Genomic DNA, 17,775 nt, shown 5'->3' with positions numbered 1-17,775 from the left:
GTACTATAATAGTACATATAGTTCAAATAAGATCAGATTCAGATAAAATTAATACGATATTGTTAAGAGATTACTAGAAAATACTTCCCAATTATTCGATTATCCAAAGAGGACCTTAAAGGATTTAAAACAGAACTAAACGAATAACGGAGAAAGTAAGTCTTGAAAATATATAACTGCGTGCTTTCAGATTCATCGAGGTTATTGTAATCACTATACATAGCATACGTTGTACCGGGCGTTCCATTCGTATACATGTCGCATGTCTTCCAAATTTGTACACTCCAACTACCAAGAAAATCATGAATAAAATCATCGCATAATCGAAATCGAAGGAATATTATATCCACTCGAAAGCAAATTGCATGCAAAAGAAAGAATCGCTGCATTTCATCCATTGCTCCTTTATTGCTGTTTATTGTGTTACATTACGCGCATGCCGTTGCTAATCATGCTGTTATCAAATTCACCACGGGGAACTGCAACGGTTTCTTTTTCCTATGGTTACTAGTGATGCGATATTCAATTCAATTTTTACTAGCTGCAATGCATCTCCTTCTCTTCTTCCGCACTTATAGATACGTGATCAAATATCGACAAATATTTACACGCCACGACGCATTATATTGGGGGACACGGCACCGATTGATTAATTTACCACGAATATTTCACTAAAGGAACAAACCTACGACTAGTGAGATAGCAAGAATGAACGCTTGTTAACTCACGAATGATAAAGCAAAACCTGTTGCTTTTGCATTCGTTCTATATTGGGTACACGCATACCTCCTTTTAGTGTTATGCCGGCCTACTTTTCCTACGTTTTTCTTTTCTTCCAAGAAAAGCAAATATCAAATTAAGAAACGAGCGAGAGGGGGAGAGAGAAAGAGAGATTTCAAAGACAAAAAAGAAGCGAAAAAACATTCATAGGTTTAGCTAGCAATATTAATCTTCTTGTCCTCTTGCGCTTGTTTCGATCACTAACACAATTGCTTACGGCTCACCTGACCTTGCATGTAAACATACAAAATTATGATTATTTACGAAGCAAAAAGCGAAAATAAAGTACGATCAATATAAAGTTTAAGGCCCTCATGAGCGCTTGTGACATTTTTTAAATGTCGTTTTCTATCAAACCATAAACTAAACAGTACAACAAAAATCTAACACTAGTCCCTCGACGATGTTGTAGGTATTTTGATGCAATCATGAGCGTAGCAACTCTGTCACAACGAACTCGCATCCTTCAAGAGTATTGCATTACCTCTGTTTCAAATTATATTTTTGTATGCTCGGTCCTTTTTTGAAAAAATTTTCCTTCATTGGAGCTTCTCTAGCTACTTCCACCAGCGTACTATTTTTTATATCTTCGCGTATATTCTGTTGCTCTTTTCCGTAGTTTCTAATAGCTATAATCTTTTCCGCAGTTTCTAATTTAATGTTTTAATGTATTATTGCACTTCCGCCGCTTAAACATGCGGACAAGCATTCGCATAATTCTCATTCCATAATTACATACATACAGTTCCATTTATTCTACGTTATCGACAAGATCAAAATCCTAGTTGCCCTCTCCCAGTACCAAACGCTAGCGCTCAGGCGTTGTTGCTGGAGCCAGAATTTGTAGTCGGTGGCTATTGCTAGGCAATGCAAACAAATAATCTTGCTTCAACTGACTATTATTTCTCTTTCTCTTTCTCTTTCTCTATGTCTCTCGCTCTTTTTCTCTTTCTTTGTCTCTTTTACTCTGGAAAATGGGATGTTCTAATTCATTGCTGATTCTTTTTATTCTAAGGTTTGTATTTCGTAATTAAACAGAAAGAGATGTGGGAAGATTGTACATTACGGTATTAATTGTAAAAGTTACATGTGCAGTTTACAGTGAAAAATTTGAACTGATAATGTAAAGCACAATATGACGTGCTAGCATTCACGTTAACCTATCCAAGATCAAAATAAATAATTACAATTGAATTCTGCCATTAGCATTGCAAAGCATTTCTAAATTTACAATTAATGCAGCATTGCGCATTGCTGTGGAAGGACTTGACTATGATTTCGATTTTTTTTTCTCGCTATCCTGCAACCATTCATATTTCTCCATTTATCGCGTTGTGTACTCGAATCTATGGTGGCAGCAAATTGACCTACTCAATGAACTTCTATACTAGATACGCCACGATATTAACAAGGACGAACCGATCTATTCTAGCTTTCCAACAATCCAACAGCAGCTCACAATGTCATAGCGATTCAAGGTATTTAGGCGACAGTATCCACCTCCTCAACTAAATGTGCCGCTGTTCCTCCACCCTGTGATTGCTCGGCCGAAGACGTTGACGAAGAAGATGTAGACGATGTGGACGAGGATGCAGCAGGGGATGGCCCATCAGTGATCGGGCCAGAACCGCTATCGCTAGAATCGGAAGAAGTGTTCACGGATGACAATGAGGACGAATCGGAATCGCTCGGGGAATCCGTCGCGTTCTTGCTGGGTGTTTCGTTATCCAAAAGTGAAGCACACTCAACGTTAAGGCCGGATGCTTCGGAATGGACAGATAATATAGACTCTGATCCTGTCGTCAGCTGGTTCGGTGCAGAAGAGGACGTCTGTAGCGACTTCATCGTAAGTTGTGCTTCCTCGACCAGCGGGGAACGGTTAACAATCGTCAGTGGTGATTGCACAGATACCGGAACACTCTCTGTTGTACAATTACTAGTAAGGCCAGCATATTGCTTCTCCACGGCAGCATTAACAGTTTTCATCTGATTGCCAATGTGTCCCGAATGTGGCGTGCCTGTATTGCTATCATTCCCGGTGACACCATAAGGAGCTGCACGTTGTTTTCGCGCTTCACGCCGCTCCTTTTTTTGTTGCATTATCAATCGTAGGTTGTCCAGCTTTACCCTCATCTGCGAATGTTCCTGCTCGATCGCTTTGAACTTACAATGACGACAATGTTGCTTCGGTTGAATCGATGCATCTAACAGTTGGGCGGTGGCAATACACTGGCATTGTGTTACAGAGGATGTACAAACCGCGATGCTGCTGGTCGCTGTTGATCCGACCAGTAGGGAGCCATTTCCTGCAGAAACTAGCTTCGACGAAGAACCCGTTCGTTGAACAAATAAGCCTCCAGCACCGCTGGTGCCCCCGGTCGCAGCAGATCTAGTGCCAACTGCCACAAGCCCATTATTTCGTAGCCGCACACCATCGGATACCTTACTACAGCCCGTGCAGCCAGGCACGCTTCTTGGTGAACCGTTACCTTCGACAGTACTCCCAACGTCGTTGACTACTGTGACCGGGTACTTCCGCTGCCCGAAGGATGAGCTCTAGAAGAAATTAATTTGAAAATCATTACACCATAATGGATTGTGCCCGCTAGGTTACATACATTTTTCGTGGACTGACGCTGAACCAATGGAGGGGCAGGAACAAACCACGAGGTAGTAGAGGATGAAGTGTTACTACTCCTACCACTGCTACTACTGCTGCTTTTGCCGGTATTGTTGCTGCTGCTGCTGCTTGATGCAGCCGTTGCACCCGACCCAAGCGATACCGATGCCCCTTTACTGCTGCCCTTTCCAGTCGGATCGAAATAGATCTTTGTTCCACGCGAAACCGACGATCCAGCAGAATTGGAAACCGAACTGGTCGCAGGTGCAGCGCGAGTCGCGGCACACTGTGGGGCCGCACTCAGCAGATCGTTCAAAATATGAATAATAGTAGAAATATCTCGTTTTGGTCGTCCGTACTTGTCTTGCAGCGCCGGATTAAGAGTTCCAGAGAAGGTGCCAGAATAAATGCCTTTTCCGTGGTGTTTCATCGATTCTATTACCGCACCAGAGCTAACATGTCCCGGACCTCGTACTACTGGGGCGTTACCCGCACCATAGGACGGTGGATCCGAGGTCGAAGACGAGGCAGGGGTGGCTGATGAGCAGCTCGATGAAGCTTCCGCCATCATATTCGATGATGAAGATGCCATTCCGGCAGTCGCTGAAGATGGATAACCTGGTGACATCAGTCCAGTCGACGATGACGGAGGCATCGTTGAAGCGACGGTGGCCGAGTTGCTTTCACCACTTGAAACCGCTTTGCCCGTGAACACTCGCTTCGATAGTTTGCGCAGTGTTTGCGTTAGATTGCGCGATGCCTCAGCAAGATCGGGGTTCTCCAGTGCGGCAGTGCCAGACTGTCCACCACCGACTGCTACTTCATTTGTGGGGGTCTCAGAACGATGGGATAGTGAGGAACGTTGATGATCGGTACCATTCGAAGAGTACAGAGATCGCCTGACGGCTTCCACGAGACTTGGCGTCGGAAAGACGGTGGACGATGGTACTCGACCGGATGCAGCTGTCGGCACCGTTAACTGTGAGGGCTGAGGTGGTGTTACCTGCCCTGTCAGCCGCTTATTGGAAGACGATTGGCCAGCACTTCCCACTGGCAACGACGATGATGGCATTCTCGGAGCTCCCTCGCTGCTGCCAACACTCGTGTAAGGCACGAGGGTTTTGTAATGCGGTACGGATGTCTTTTTCAAACTTTGGAGCTTTGCCTTGTGCTTTGCGATAGGATTATGTGCTGTTCGATGGAGTTGCTCCGGCGTTAGCTGTCCAATTGCTTCGGACGATATTATTTCTGCGATCGCCACCTCCCCAGCCTCATGTTGCTGTTGCTTTTGCTGTTGCTGCTCTTTCACATGCAGTTGTTCTGTAGAGCAAGGCATACCGGCAACATCCGCATCACTACTACTACCACCACCACCATTTGACAATCGACGACACAGACAGGACGTTAAATTTGCTGTGATCGGATCGGAGCAGCTGCCTTCCGTTCCCGGAGTGACTAGCATTTCAGCACCGCTCGGCGTTGTTCCATTCCCCATTTCATCATTGATAGGCATCGTTCGCGAAGAGACCAGGTTGGAAAGCGATTTGATCGGTGACTGTACCATTGCTTCCGAATCCGATGGACCCGACGACGACGACTGGTTGCGGACGGGATGGTTTGGCGTTCCGCCGTCATTGTTGTTCACAGCCGTGGAACGTCTAGCGGCTAGTGTTAGCTGTTTGGCTTCCTCTTGCTGTACCGAGATCGCTTGCCGCTTCAGCGGCGGTTGCTCCTTGCCAACTCCTTCTTCGGACACGGATTTTCGAACGAGCTGAGCATTCCTGGCATCAGAGCAGGAGGGAGCCGGTAATTGTGAGCGCGCTGCATCCTCGTCGTTTGATGAGGCCAAGATTGCTGATTTGCACGCCGAACCAACGTTAGAACAAAGAGCCGCAGATGTCTTCTGATGATGATGGTGATGATGATGATGGTGATGATGGTGATGATGGTGGTGCGGATGATGGCGATGGTGGTGGGGCAGGAGTTGCGTCGATGGCGAGGAAGTGGCAGAAGGGGAAGAGGCAGATCTAGTGCGACCGGCGGTGGTAACCGTAGAACTACTGCCAGCCATCGCTGGTTGTGTGTAGGCCTGTGATGACGACGGATTCAGCGTGCTCAGCTGCAACTGGATTAACATCATGTGATCGCCGAGCCGTACGCTCAAGTTCAGTGGGCTCTTGCCACTCAGGAAATCGTTTACTTGATTATCGTTCAGTGACTCGAGCGCTTGCATCACTGTATTCTCCGCTCTTTGGGCCTACACAAAAAGAGCGATAAAACGAATGACACACGTGAACAGAAAAGAAAGGGTGAGAGGGGTGCAATTGCTCATTTCGATGCTACTGTGGTTGTAATCCAAACTTACCAATAATCCCGTTTCTACATTTGGCGTCAGAATCAGCTTCGAACCATCGACGAGTCCATTCTCGCGAAGTGTTCCGTCATGCAGCTCTCTGCGAAAGGGGGACAGTAAAAATTTAGGCGTTTGCTGAATGTTTAGGCACAAAATAAAACTGAACAATACCTTTCGCGATGCAGCAAACAGATTCGATCCTTGGACACCTTTAACTTTTTGGAGATCATCTTTTTCAGATGCTCGACCGTTTGCTCGCTGTTGATATCGATAGAGAAGTTGCCACCAGTCGTCGTGGTAACATCTAGCGTTAGCGGGCCAGCAGGACCACAGCCAAAGCGTAACAGGGCGGACGAGGCTGCTGCCGCCGAGGACGCCGACAGCGATGATGCAGACGAGGATGTGATGCTGGAAGGGAGTTGGCTGCTGGATGAAAGGGATCCATTGCTACCAACATTGCTGTTAGTGCTACTGGTTCCACTTCCTCTGCCAAGGTCGCTACCTTCTCCACCACCGCCGTTCTCTCTATCTCCGCCAGATGAGTTCGCCATTGTAGGACAAATGCTTTCTGGTTAGCCGTATCCGTTGTATGCCGTGCGGCCGGGCGTCTTTCTCTCGTTACTTGTTCTATCAAGGCTAAGGGCGCTTTCACTTAGTTCCGGAAGCGGGATGAGCTGGAAATTGACGAACGTTCAGGCCGCGCCCAAACTCACCTACACACCTACACAGCACAACTACGCTGCCTATAAATCAGCCGCAGTTAAATGTTCCACTTCCAAAGCGTCGCGGACACCCACTAACCCGGGACTTGTTGACATTCGCTGATACTCCTTGTATCGCTATGATTAGTACAAAAAAAAAAATGAAAGCTATATTACCTAATGAACATCTTTCTTTTCTCAATTTACTAAATATGGGAGTTGCTTGAATTGTAAAATCCCAATAAGATCGTGTCGGTTACGGATAAAATTTTACGGCAATTTACAATATGTAAAGCGGTTTGATACAATATTGATGTACACAAACGAATGGCAGATATCAGCGACGATTATCCCTAGCGTGTGCAAGAGGATAATACTATGGATACAATAGAACCAGCAGGATTTTGTAGAATTTCTCTTTCGAACGATTGTCCTCGTCTTGCACCCACCCCCGTGCACCCAAAAACGAGATCGTGCCGGCATGCCGTGCCGGTGTCGGACTGCCCCGTCTTCATCCGTTCCTTCGAAGGCCTTGGAAACCTGATGGTCTTGAGGGGGATAGGACGAAGCGACGACCACTTTCTCCTCCAGCCCTTCCCCCCCCCCCCCCCTCCCCATGAAGTAATGGTAGTTGTTGTAGTTTTCTCTAGGGTGGAGTCTAACCGCGACGACAAGGATATCTCACAGCCACAGCCGCTACACCGCTATGGCTGGTGTGGCTAGCATTCACAACATTCAACGTTATGCAACGCATTATTATCGCGATATGGATGGTGTGTCCACATCCCTTCTACTACGACGTCGCCATCATAAAGTGCTTTATTCCCATTGTACACCTTTTACCCCCTCCAACCCTATCTGGCATCGTTGTATCTTGTTCCAGCTTCCCACCCCAACCTACACTTCCGGCTTTATGCCATCGATGACAACGTTACACATTGCCACTGCCAGACCGCTACCCACGCTAGCAGGCTAGTCTAGGCGACCACACGCATAGACACACACTCGGGGGGCACATACGCGCGCGCGTACGTCCCGTCACACATACATCATACACAGAGTGGCGGCAGCGTACGTAGTGCCCGAAGAGCGCACACGCGTAGCCGCGGTTCCGGCAGCGCAATAACGGCATGCGCGTTCGCTAGTCACCATGCAAAGGAAGACACACAAGAGGGAGCGGTATGGTGTAGAGTGTGTGTAACACAGTCGGACGCACACGCGGGCAGCTCTTCTGAGCAAAAGGTAAGCCCCGTTAGATGTGCCTATTTCGATTTCCAAATGTCGCCTTTCCTCAAAATGCATAGAACTCGGAAAAATACGACAAAACCCACCGGTGTAGTGTGCCCGAAGTGACACATACACATGCACCCCACACACGCTCAGTTTGCGCAAGGTATAATGAGAAAAGAGCGAAAAGAAGCATAAAATGCCTCCATCATTTCCGCTTCCAATGCGACTTTTAATGCCCGCGTGTGTGTGTATGTATGGGTGTGTGTGCGTGGTCGTTTGAATTTTCGGGTGCGTACGTGCGTGGGCGAGTGTGCGTACCGAATAAAAGCTATGACGGTTAGCAGCAGCCGAATCACCACCCACTCACAAGCGTACACGCACGCACCAAGAAGCATATGGCGATGTGTGCGTGTGTGTACGAATCGATAGGCCACAGGTTTACCGTCGTTGCCATGAGGCAAGGTGCCGACGATTGAAGCACATACCAGTACATGATTGCGCGCGCACTCGCGTGTGCGAGTGTATGATTGGGTGTGTACACGCGCTCGCGTACATGCTTTTGTATGCGCATATGCGGGCGGATGTGTGTATTTTTGGTATAAAATAATGTTGAAAATCTTTACATAAAGCATTCCTTGTTCTCGAGACTCCTCTCCTCCCTAGAACAACGTCGAAGGGATAATCTGGACGTGTATGCGTATGTTTGCATGTGCATATGCGGGAAGATTTCTGTAAGATCCTCTGAACAATCTGATGAAAGACAATAAAGGGTGTCTTGCAGCCGCGAAAACCACCCAACTACCGATCCGATGCCCACAACCACATACAAACACACACGCGCATACTCTCACGTGATTATGGCTGAGTGCAAGCGTGAGTGCTGAAAGAGTGAAGGAGTATAGAACAGCGAAGCAGGGAAGAATGGAAAAAAAAGAAATAAAGAGAAAGGAGTGCGCGTGGCTGCAAGAGTGCCGCCACCACCTACGTCAGACTTCACACAGCAGCTTTGCCGTCATCCACCAGAAGCACCACCATTTCATGATGACGCGATGCGGTTGATCAGCAGCAGCAGCAGCAGCAGCACAGTCAAGGCCTTCTTCTGCAAGTCTGAGCGCGGCATTTTGGCCGCCGCGCAAACACAATGCACCGTTGAGTGCCAGAGGCTAATCCAAAAAAACACACACACACACACACACAGACACGAAACCATTGCGAAGTGTGCGTGCGGCCTCGATGATTTCACCAACCCCTGAAGATGAAGGCGCCACAGACGACGGTCAGGGAACAGGGGAGAGGGCAATTGGATTGCCAGGGCAACAGCAGAAGCAGGTGACAAATTGATACTCCAGCCATAATCCATCGTATCAGGCAAATGAAATTCCCGGTGGATGGCCCGTGTGTACGGCGTCTTCCACCCATTGAAAGCTCTCTTTTTATCTTTCTTCCCTTCTTTTTTTTCTCTCTCTCTCTCTCTCTCTCTGTCTGTCTCTCTTAATTTGTTTTTCTTTCTTTTTCTCGCGTTTTCTTTCCTATAAACCTGTTTCCTCTTCAGAGTACGCTGCAGGAGAGGAGAACCTGCTGACCTGCCGTCACGGAAAAGGGTATTCCTTGACCGCTACCATATAAAAATCTACCGCTACTGTATAAAAATACATAAAAAAAAAACTCTGTATGCCTTGCTGTCATGAGTAGTCGTGTGCACGCAGCCGTGGCCGAGAGGAAAGGATACCTCCGTATTCCTCGCTTGAATTCCCAACCCACTGCAGGCGCTCTTAATTTCTTGACTGTTGGCTTGGGTCGCGTAGTTTTGGGCTGGAATGTAAAAACCCACGCCCTGCCACACAGATCTCGAAACACCCTCGCTCCCCCGCACGAACGTTGCAGCGAGCGCAATGAAAAAGCGATAAACAAAGCCACTACGATTCGGGAGGATGGGTGAGTGGCGAAGCCATAGCGTCGGCGTACTACCTACCGACCAGCGGGCGCGTAGTAGCACCACCCGTGCGTGTACACCCCGCCGACACTCCCGTCCTCTCTCCCACAACTTACACCCAAATCCGGTCCCGGTGATAGAGATGACGACTGGTTTAGGTGAAACAAGCCAAAGTGGACACTCACTCTGCGTCCACATTATGAGATTATACGGTCAAATGTATAGATTTCAAGCGTTTCTGCTCCAAATTATCAGGGACAAGGATGATACGCAACTACGAAAAATCTGCTAAACGCATGAACGCTGAATTCCCACGGAATCTGCTTTAGATAGTTTTATATTATAGTATGGGCGCAGGGCCCTGAATGTACGGTGGCAACACGGCGGCTGCAGTTGCTGCAGTAGCGCTGCATCACTATGCGTGAGAGCGAGTGTGGGACGCACGAATGAACCTGGTGGTGGTATAGGGCTATTGTGTAGCACTCGAGCGTGCCATGCGCTACAGATCCAATGAATTGATAGCTGGAAGACGAACATGAAATTTGATTGCAGCACACAACACCACTGGTGGTCCGCCCCCAGGAAGTTTGACAGTCCCGCGAACTGGACTACCAACTCGAGTCGACTCAAAAGCAAAACAGCTCACCAGCGAACACGGATAATACCACAGAGCGCACGTAGTTACAGTGACCCAGGATGCGTACACCCAAGATCAATTTATCACGATGCACCACACCCTCTCTCCCACACAGATGCACACACACACATTCACACACACTGACTCACGTGAAAATTTACGCACATAAACGCACGGGCTGGCTCCTCCGAGGAGAACCACCGAGCTCCGGACCGCAACGTTTCGTCGTTGGAGGCTGTGCTGGTTATGCTCGAGGACTACTACTTTCACACACGCGACTACTACTTTCACGCACGCGCTTCAGCGTCGACACCTTTGGATCGTTTCGTCGTTTCACTTCTTCCACGCTCGTGCCCGAGACCGGTACCGTTACGCACCTTCAAATTTACGCCGAAAACGTTGACGTTCAAGGAAAAACACGAGAATCACGCACGCGACTACGAAAAACACGTCCGTCCACCTCGAAACTTTTAAATAAAAAAAAGTCGTGAGACGAAGGTATTCCAGGTATTGGTGACACCAATACGTTAAAGGATTAAATTAAAAAATAGAGAGAGACAAGAGCAAGGCAGATATAAAAAGAAAGAGTGAAAAAGAGATATAACGAGAGAGGGAGAGCGCCCAAGAAGAGAGAGAGAGTTTCACGCACCCATATAGCAAAAGTATCGTTTTGAAAATACCGTTTTATCGTTTCGATGTATAGGCCCTGCTACACGATGCGTAAACTCTAGCGTAAACGTAAAAATTAATAGCCGTGGCCACACGGGGCGAAAACTCTAGCGCAAACGAAAAAATTAATGCCAAAACGTTTACTCTTGCCGTTTACATGCTGTCAAACGATTATTGGTCCGTGGAGCGTAAAACCTAGCGTAAAAGCTTTTTGCAAACGGTAGGGCTCACAATATGTTCTTTTTGTGGTTTACATCGACAGTGAGTGATCATTGCTAGTGTATTCAATCCTTTTCTTCAAAAAAACGATTTAATTTCCTCAACCCGGCCATGTAAACATATCGAAGCGAAAACATTTTGGCATTAATGTGCAAATTTGCGCGCAAATTTTCGCCCCGTGTGGCCACGGCTAATGCCAAAACGTTTATGTGTAACCGGCCGTCCACACCACGATTGCCCAATCACGCATTTCTTTGACCTTGACGATTCAACTCTGCCACCAAATGGATGATGTTTTGAGCGCTCCGTGAGAGGGGGTGCTAGTAGGGGGTTCCTACCTGAAATACAAATGTATAGTGCACCAGGGTCAGGATGTCTCCATGGAACACTGCCGAACCATACTGCCTTCTGACCACCCTGTGCCGGCTAAAGCAGAAAAAAAAACAGCAAAACGCGCGCCAAGCTTACAACGAACAGTTGATAATAGCAGATTTTAGTAGATAATAGTAGATTTCCGAACGAGAGAGAGCGAGTGACTTGCGCGCAGAAGGGTTAAAGTGAAAAAAAATTACGATGTCTCGGGGGCTTAAACTCTACTATGACTTCATGTCTCAACCATCCCGGGCACTGTACATCTTACTGGAAGCTAATAAAATTCCGTACCAACGCTGCCCGGTTGCGCTGCGAAAGTGTAAATAGCATAACGCCACCGTTACTGCTAATGGTTTAAACGCACTATTTTGTACCCTGTTGCAGTTGAACAGAAAACGCCGGAGTACCGGGCCAACGTGAACCGCTTCGGCAAGGTACCGTGTATCGTCGAGCAGGATAGTGACTTTCGGCTGGCGGAAAGTGTGGCCATCTATCGATACCTTGCCCGTGAGTATCGTCTGTCGGACCAATGGTACCCGCTTGGGGATTCAATTCGCCAGGCCCGGATTGACGAATACCTGTCCTGGCAGCACCTAAACCTGCGGGCTGACGTATCGCTATACTTTTTTTACGTCTGGCTGAACCCGCTCATGGGTAAGGAGGTCGACCCGGACAAGGCGGATCGGTTGCGTCAACGCCTAACCCAAGGGCTGAACTTTTTCGAGCGGGAAATGTTGCGGGACGGTGCAAGTGGACCGACCCTAACCGGTGGAGACACCCTCACAGTGGCCGATCTGTCGGCGGCCTGTGAAATCGAGCAGGCCAAGATTGCAGGGTACGATCCGTGTCTCGGGCGGCCACGTATAGCTCACTGGATGGCGACAGTACGGGCACACACGAATCCGCACTACGATGAGGCACACCGGTTCGTGTACATGCTTGCACCGGATCATATTGTTACCCCACAGCTGCCGGAAGCGGAGTGAAACTATTTTGCCTCCTCCTTTATCGAAAACAGAATAGTTAGGAGTTTTTTCTAAAAAAAAAAACTCATTCAATGTGCATGCACGGTATTTGTTGCGCACGAAATACAAAAGCTAAATTCAAACTTCATCTTCTGTTCTGCGCAGGATGAACACCCTGTGCGTATGGTCAATAGATGACAATCCAAAACCAGAAAAACAACGTTATCAACGTACGCAACGCGCTTAATCTTATTTGAGTGTACCTCCGCAATCATTATTGTACTTTGCTCAGTGTCGTAGGTACGATCAAAGTGTGTTGCGGTCTTAGTTATTTTATTCTCAGTTGTTGCTAAAGCCGTTAAGCGTATAAGTTCACGATAAATACAATGGCTAAATCCCTGAAACTATACTACGATCTCATGTCGCAACCTTCCCGGGTGCTGTGGATTTTGCTGGAAAAGAGCAAAATCCCATACGAACGATGCCTGGTGAATTTGGGCAAAGGTACGTTTTGGAATAGACGGGGGAATGCTGGTAATGGAATGTTCTAACCACAAACACGATACCCCAGGTGAACATCTAACCGATCAGTTCAAGGAGATTAACCGCTTCCAGAAGGTACCGTGCATTGTCGATAGCCAGATCAAACTTGCCGAGAGTGTAGCCATCGCACGTTATCTGGCACGGGAGTATCAACTGCCGGAACACTGGTACCCGACCGATAGCCGCCGGCAGGCACGTGTTGACGAGTATTTGGAGTGGCAGCATCACAACACGCGCGCCAGCTGCGCCACGTACTTCCAGTACGTTTGGCTCCGGCCGCGCATGATGGGCAGCACGGTTGACCCGAAGCGGGCCGAGCAGTACAAGTCGCAGCTGGACTCGTGTCTAGATTTTATCGAGCAAGTATTTCTCGGCCATGGCTCACCCTACATCGTGGGTGATCAGATATCGATCGCTGATTTGGTAGCGGCCTGCGAAATCGAGCAACCGAGTAAGTAACCGTAGTACAGCTAGCGGTATCCTCGATTATTTTCTTGCATTATTAACAGAGATGGCCGGCTATGATCCATGCGCCGGTAGACCCAATCTAACGCAGTGGATGGAGCGAGTAAGGAACGCGACCAATCCATACTACGATCAAGCACATAAGCTGGTCTACAAAATCATGCCAGACTCGGTACCCAAACCGAAGCTGTAAATGCTTCCGGTAATTCTTCTAAAAGGTATGGTGCTTCGGATTCAAACGGAATTGCATATTTTAGCGTGTTTTAAGTATATTTACATGCTCAGTCCCTAGAATTCGGACTAAAGACCGACTGTCGTCGGAACGCGAAGCGGCTCATGTTGGTTCATTCCTGCAGATAATCGATATGCGGCGGCTCTTGCATACCGGCTGCTGAAGGAACTGTGACTCGTTGGATGGTAGAATTTCGTGTGTAAATTTGTATCGAGCCGTATCTCTGAAATGGCAATAAAAAGATAAACAATGTGTTGGGCAAACCGGGAACTACCGTAAATGAGTTTCATCGTTATGAAGCATTAACCATCCAAACAAACAAACGCGTGTTACCATTTACCTCATTACATAGAGCGAGCGGCGTGGTAGTAGGACATCGGCCCAGTACTTTATATGCCGTTCTTTGGCAAATATTTGACGGTACTCTTCATTTGTCTGCTCCTCGTCGTTGGTCCGTACCAAGCGCATCACCGAATCGGACAGTAGACTGACCCCAGCGATAATGTTGCCGCAATACTGCAAATTCACATTCAACCGTAAATGATTGGTAAGGCAATGGTCCATTTTTGCCAAGGCAACAAAGGCAACAAATATATCAATCATACCCGGACACTATCCACGTGTGGTTTGATAACTCCCGTCTCGGCCAGATCCAGTACGTGTACGTACGGCATTGCTACACCGCCGAACGCGGTCGCTATTATTCGGTCGATGATGGCACGGTTGCTCGGCTGCCAGTGCTTACGTTCCGTCTCGCGGTACCCGTGTATCGCATCATCCCAGTGATCGAATTCGTATCGTAATCGCTTCAGGTACGGTTCGATTTCACCCAAAAGTCCGCTTTCCTCTGTTTCATTGAGGAACTGTTGGACTACGAGCATATCCTGACAAAACGCTTTCTGCTCGTCTGCCGGCCACTGGCCGTGAAATGAGACACATTCTGTGGCCGCTTTGGTATGACATAATTGTTGCAGCGGTGCGCGCAACATTTGCCAGCCTCGAATGGCCAATCCGGTCGTCATACATTTTCGGTGGATCGCGATTGCTGTGCGCAAGGGTGTAACCATACTCGCAGTGCTGGTAATGTCCTGTATCGACTCCCGACTCGCAAACCTATAAAATAAAAGACGTGTTTTTCAATGCTTAGCATAATGCTAGCACTTTACCAGGCTCATACGTGGTTTAACAGCAGGAAATAATTAAAAATCCAACGGCCAAGCGAATACGAGATGCGAACGGATCGCGTAACTGTTTCGGTCTCACCGGTATCTGGTTGACATCTGTCAAATGCTTTGGTTATGTTACTTCAAACAGAATAAAAAGGAAACAGATTATAATGGATCGATTGAGCTGCTCAGTTCGGAACAAAACAAGAAAAACTATAGATTACGATTAACTTTTGTCTAATAAGTGATTGCATTCATGACTATCGGTATTTCGAACAATGTTTAATGTTACGACATGAAGCCCGTGCCCCGCTGCATCCCACATTTATCCCAGCTTATCTGCACCCGGCTTCAGTTCGTCCGGGTCCGTGGTCTGTGTTGCTTTCTGTAACAAGTTTTTGCTAAACCACAGCGGACGCGGCTTCTCCATCTCCACGATACGCTTGTCCTGCCAAAACTCCGCCGGTTGCTCCTCTTTTTCATTGGCATACAGTATAACCACTTCTCTGTCCACCGGGTCCAACTTAAGCTCTTGCTGAATTTTCTCCTGCATCTGCTCAGTTTCGGTTCGTACTTGTCGGTAGCATGTCGCTGCCAGAAATAGAGGGAGAGATTGTCAGAATGTAGACGGCATCGCATGAGCGTTTTACGGAATTTAGAACATTAAAACTTACGACAAAGCACACCGACCTCATGGTCGCTACCGCACGTCGCACAGGACCGTAGATGTGTTTTGGGGGTCAGTATTTTCAACTTGTACTCGGGCGAACCGTACTTGCGCTTGTGTCGCTTCTCCACGGTGCGTCTGTGCTTTGGCACAGCCCATAAGATGCCATCGCCCAGGAGATCCCTTAATGAAAAAGAGCCACTTGGTGGACACTGCCGCCTCTGTTGTACCGAACGCTGTTCGATGCCGACCAGAGCCAATCCTCCTGCGATAAGTTATACGTTTTCATTATGTAAAGTGTTTGTTTTGGACGGCTTCGCTCTCCTACCTGGAGGAAACTGGTTACCACCGAAGAAATGGTGCTCTAGCAACAACAAATTACCCTGAAGCTTATCTACAAGCCTTCGTAACAAACGGGCCATCTTCACTTATAAATTCACTGTTGTCGGCGGCGTATTTTTCCGTTCTGTATTCACCGGGGTGGTCTCCTATTGAACTACCTTTTCCGACAGTGCCGCCATTTTGGTGTATAGATTGTTTACACTGACAAGTAAAGTTCTGGCCAACTGACAAGTAAAGTTCTGGTTCTGGTGTCTCAAATAATAACCAGGCGCAGTAATACGTAAATGGCTCGATGGCATAACACGAAGATAAAAATCAAAACTTTGCATGTTACAGAAGGAACATTCACAAAGAATTATCAATATAGATCGGAAAATTATCGATTAAAGAATTTTACAGAACTGAAGCATGGTTCATAAACATAATCATAATGATTGTCGATTTCTGCTGTGTGGGTATAATTCCGTGCATCGTGTGTTATTTGTTGTTTCATTTTCGGTGCGACACGGAATTTGCCGAAAAAAAGGCACTTCTGTAAAGTTTCAGAAATTAAACGGGGCGGAAAAAGGATTCTAAATCCTTTTACAGACTGCGGGCACCAATTAATCAACTCATAGTGACCTGTAGAGTGCACCGAAGTCAGCGACCGAGACCCGGGTATCTTGAAAGGTAACCATCGGAAACCGCTCCACCCAGCATCAAGGTTCGTGATTCCACAAGCGCCTGTTGTATTAACGTTTGAACTCTCCTTGTAGTCATCATCACAGTAAGAGCTACTGCAATTCAATTTACGTATAGCTACCGAAGGGAACGAAAAGATTGCACCTAATCGGGCCAGCATACATCTGGCACATCAGTAAGTATTTTCTATCTTATGCATGTAATCTACATTTTGTTTGCAAAATGTGAGCCATTGTCGGTTTAACTCACAGTCTTGCGAAACATTATGGAAGACTTCACAACCATTTTATGCTGTCTAACATTTTTATTGTTATTTTTTCAGAACGAGATTGCACATGACTTATTCGGCTATGGCTACACCTTGGCTATGAGCATAAAAACAAGCGCCGGCGTGAAGTCGCTAACAAAAATATTAAAAATATTTCTATGTAAGTACTATAACACCACTCTACACTTTGAAAATTGCTATATTTCTATCATGATTGTAAGATTGCTCATCTATTCCTGTTGTGGAAACATATGAAATAATACAAAGTCACGCCCATTAACCCCTGTTTATTTTATTTTTAGATCCAGCTTCTTCGAGACGAATAATTTACAGAATGAGTACCAATGAAAGCAATGCGAAGACGACGACCGAGTTTGCTATGGTTCAAGTATCCTTTGGTGACGAAAAGCAAGCAGCATTGATCGCCCGTATATTGACAAATGAAAGGCTTGCGGCGTGCGTGCATGTCGTGCCCAATGTAACATCGTATTACATTTGGAACGGAAAATCATGCTGCGACCCAGAAACACTGCTAAAGATCAAAACGCGGGCATCGCGTGTTGACGACATCGCTCGTTTCATTAGGAAGCATCATCATTACGATGTTCCCGAGATAGTATCATTTCCCATCCATAATGGTGACGCGGATTATCTTAACTGGATTGAAACTCAGGTTTCGGCAGAACCAAACCCAGAGCTACTTGCCAAAACGCTCGATGAGTTAGTTGCCAATCTTGAGGGCCACAACGCTGATAGTTAGCAGATTTCATCGCCATAAAGTAGTAAAGAGTGGGGGTCTAGAGCGGTAAACGAACGTTCATACATTGCTTTCTATTAATTATAACACTTACAGTAATAACAGCCTTGGTTTTGATTGCTGATTGATTTACATGGTTTGAATTTAAAGAATGAAGCGATTTATCGTACGAAAT

General features: G+C 47.0%; 6 protein-coding genes across 8 annotated transcripts; 3 read left to right on the top strand and 3 right to left on the bottom strand.

Moving 5' to 3' along the window:
• Positions 1–378: 378 nt before the first annotated feature.
• On the bottom strand, positions 379–10,686 carry LOC125953063 (midnolin homolog). Of its 3 annotated transcripts, none has more exons than XM_049682686.1 (5): positions 10,264–10,686; positions 5,925–6,592; positions 5,766–5,853; positions 3,399–5,657; positions 379–3,336 (listed from the first exon to the last, which is right to left on the bottom strand). In XM_049682686.1, the coding sequence occupies exons 2-5, from the start codon at positions 6,302–6,304 to the stop codon at positions 2,263–2,265; spliced, it is 3,801 nt and encodes a 1,266-aa protein (XP_049538643.1). In that variant the 5' UTR covers positions 6,305–6,592; positions 10,264–10,686; the 3' UTR covers positions 379–2,262. The 3 variants fall into 3 exon arrangements, with proteins under 3 accessions (XP_049538643.1, XP_049538644.1, XP_049538645.1); XM_049682687.1 differs by having other exon boundaries at positions 10,404–10,686; XM_049682688.1 differs by having other exon boundaries at positions 10,420–10,686.
• Positions 10,687–11,509: 823 nt separating this feature from the next.
• LOC125953116 (glutathione S-transferase theta-1-like) lies at positions 11,510–12,628 on the top strand. Its single transcript, XM_049682690.1, has 2 exons — positions 11,510–11,833; positions 11,899–12,628. The coding sequence occupies exons 1-2, from the start codon at positions 11,716–11,718 to the stop codon at positions 12,498–12,500; spliced, it is 720 nt and encodes a 239-aa protein (XP_049538647.1). The 5' UTR covers positions 11,510–11,715; the 3' UTR covers positions 12,501–12,628.
• Positions 12,629–12,701: 73 nt separating this feature from the next.
• On the top strand, positions 12,702–13,909 carry LOC125953132 (glutathione S-transferase theta-1-like). Its single transcript, XM_049682692.1, has 4 exons — positions 12,702–12,983; positions 13,051–13,473; positions 13,532–13,705; positions 13,773–13,909. The coding sequence occupies exons 1-3, from the start codon at positions 12,866–12,868 to the stop codon at positions 13,678–13,680; spliced, it is 690 nt and encodes a 229-aa protein (XP_049538649.1). The 5' UTR covers positions 12,702–12,865; the 3' UTR covers positions 13,681–13,705; positions 13,773–13,909.
• LOC125953100 (alpha-ketoglutarate-dependent dioxygenase alkB homolog 7, mitochondrial) lies at positions 13,804–14,998 on the bottom strand. The gene is made up of 4 exons (XM_049682689.1): positions 14,897–14,998; positions 14,325–14,832; positions 14,060–14,235; positions 13,804–13,942 (listed from the first exon to the last, which is right to left on the bottom strand). Exons 2-4 carry the CDS (start codon positions 14,784–14,786, stop codon positions 13,822–13,824), a joined length of 759 nt encoding a protein of 252 aa, XP_049538646.1. The 5' UTR covers positions 14,787–14,832; positions 14,897–14,998; the 3' UTR covers positions 13,804–13,821.
• Positions 14,999–15,117: 119 nt separating this feature from the next.
• LOC125953148 (39S ribosomal protein L32, mitochondrial) lies at positions 15,118–16,080 on the bottom strand. Its single transcript, XM_049682693.1, has 3 exons — positions 15,881–16,080; positions 15,560–15,817; positions 15,118–15,476 (listed from the first exon to the last, which is right to left on the bottom strand). The coding sequence occupies exons 1-3, from the start codon at positions 15,972–15,974 to the stop codon at positions 15,211–15,213; spliced, it is 618 nt and encodes a 205-aa protein (XP_049538650.1). The 5' UTR covers positions 15,975–16,080; the 3' UTR covers positions 15,118–15,210.
• A 280-nt stretch (positions 16,081–16,360) lies between these two features.
• On the top strand, positions 16,361–17,775 carry LOC125953164 (divalent-cation tolerance protein CutA). Its single transcript, XM_049682694.1, has 4 exons — positions 16,361–16,563; positions 16,650–16,750; positions 16,898–17,003; positions 17,146–17,775. The coding sequence occupies exons 3-4, from the start codon at positions 16,943–16,945 to the stop codon at positions 17,601–17,603; spliced, it is 519 nt and encodes a 172-aa protein (XP_049538651.1). The 5' UTR covers positions 16,361–16,563; positions 16,650–16,750; positions 16,898–16,942; the 3' UTR covers positions 17,604–17,775.

The sequence above is a fragment of the Anopheles darlingi genome, chromosome X (assembly GCF_943734745.1).
Source record: "Anopheles darlingi chromosome X, idAnoDarlMG_H_01, whole genome shotgun sequence".
Classification (NCBI taxonomy): Eukaryota; Metazoa; Arthropoda; class Insecta; order Diptera; family Culicidae; genus Anopheles; species Anopheles darlingi.
The sequence above is the reverse complement of the archived record's forward strand: the minus strand, read 5'-3'. Positions and strand labels throughout refer to the sequence as shown.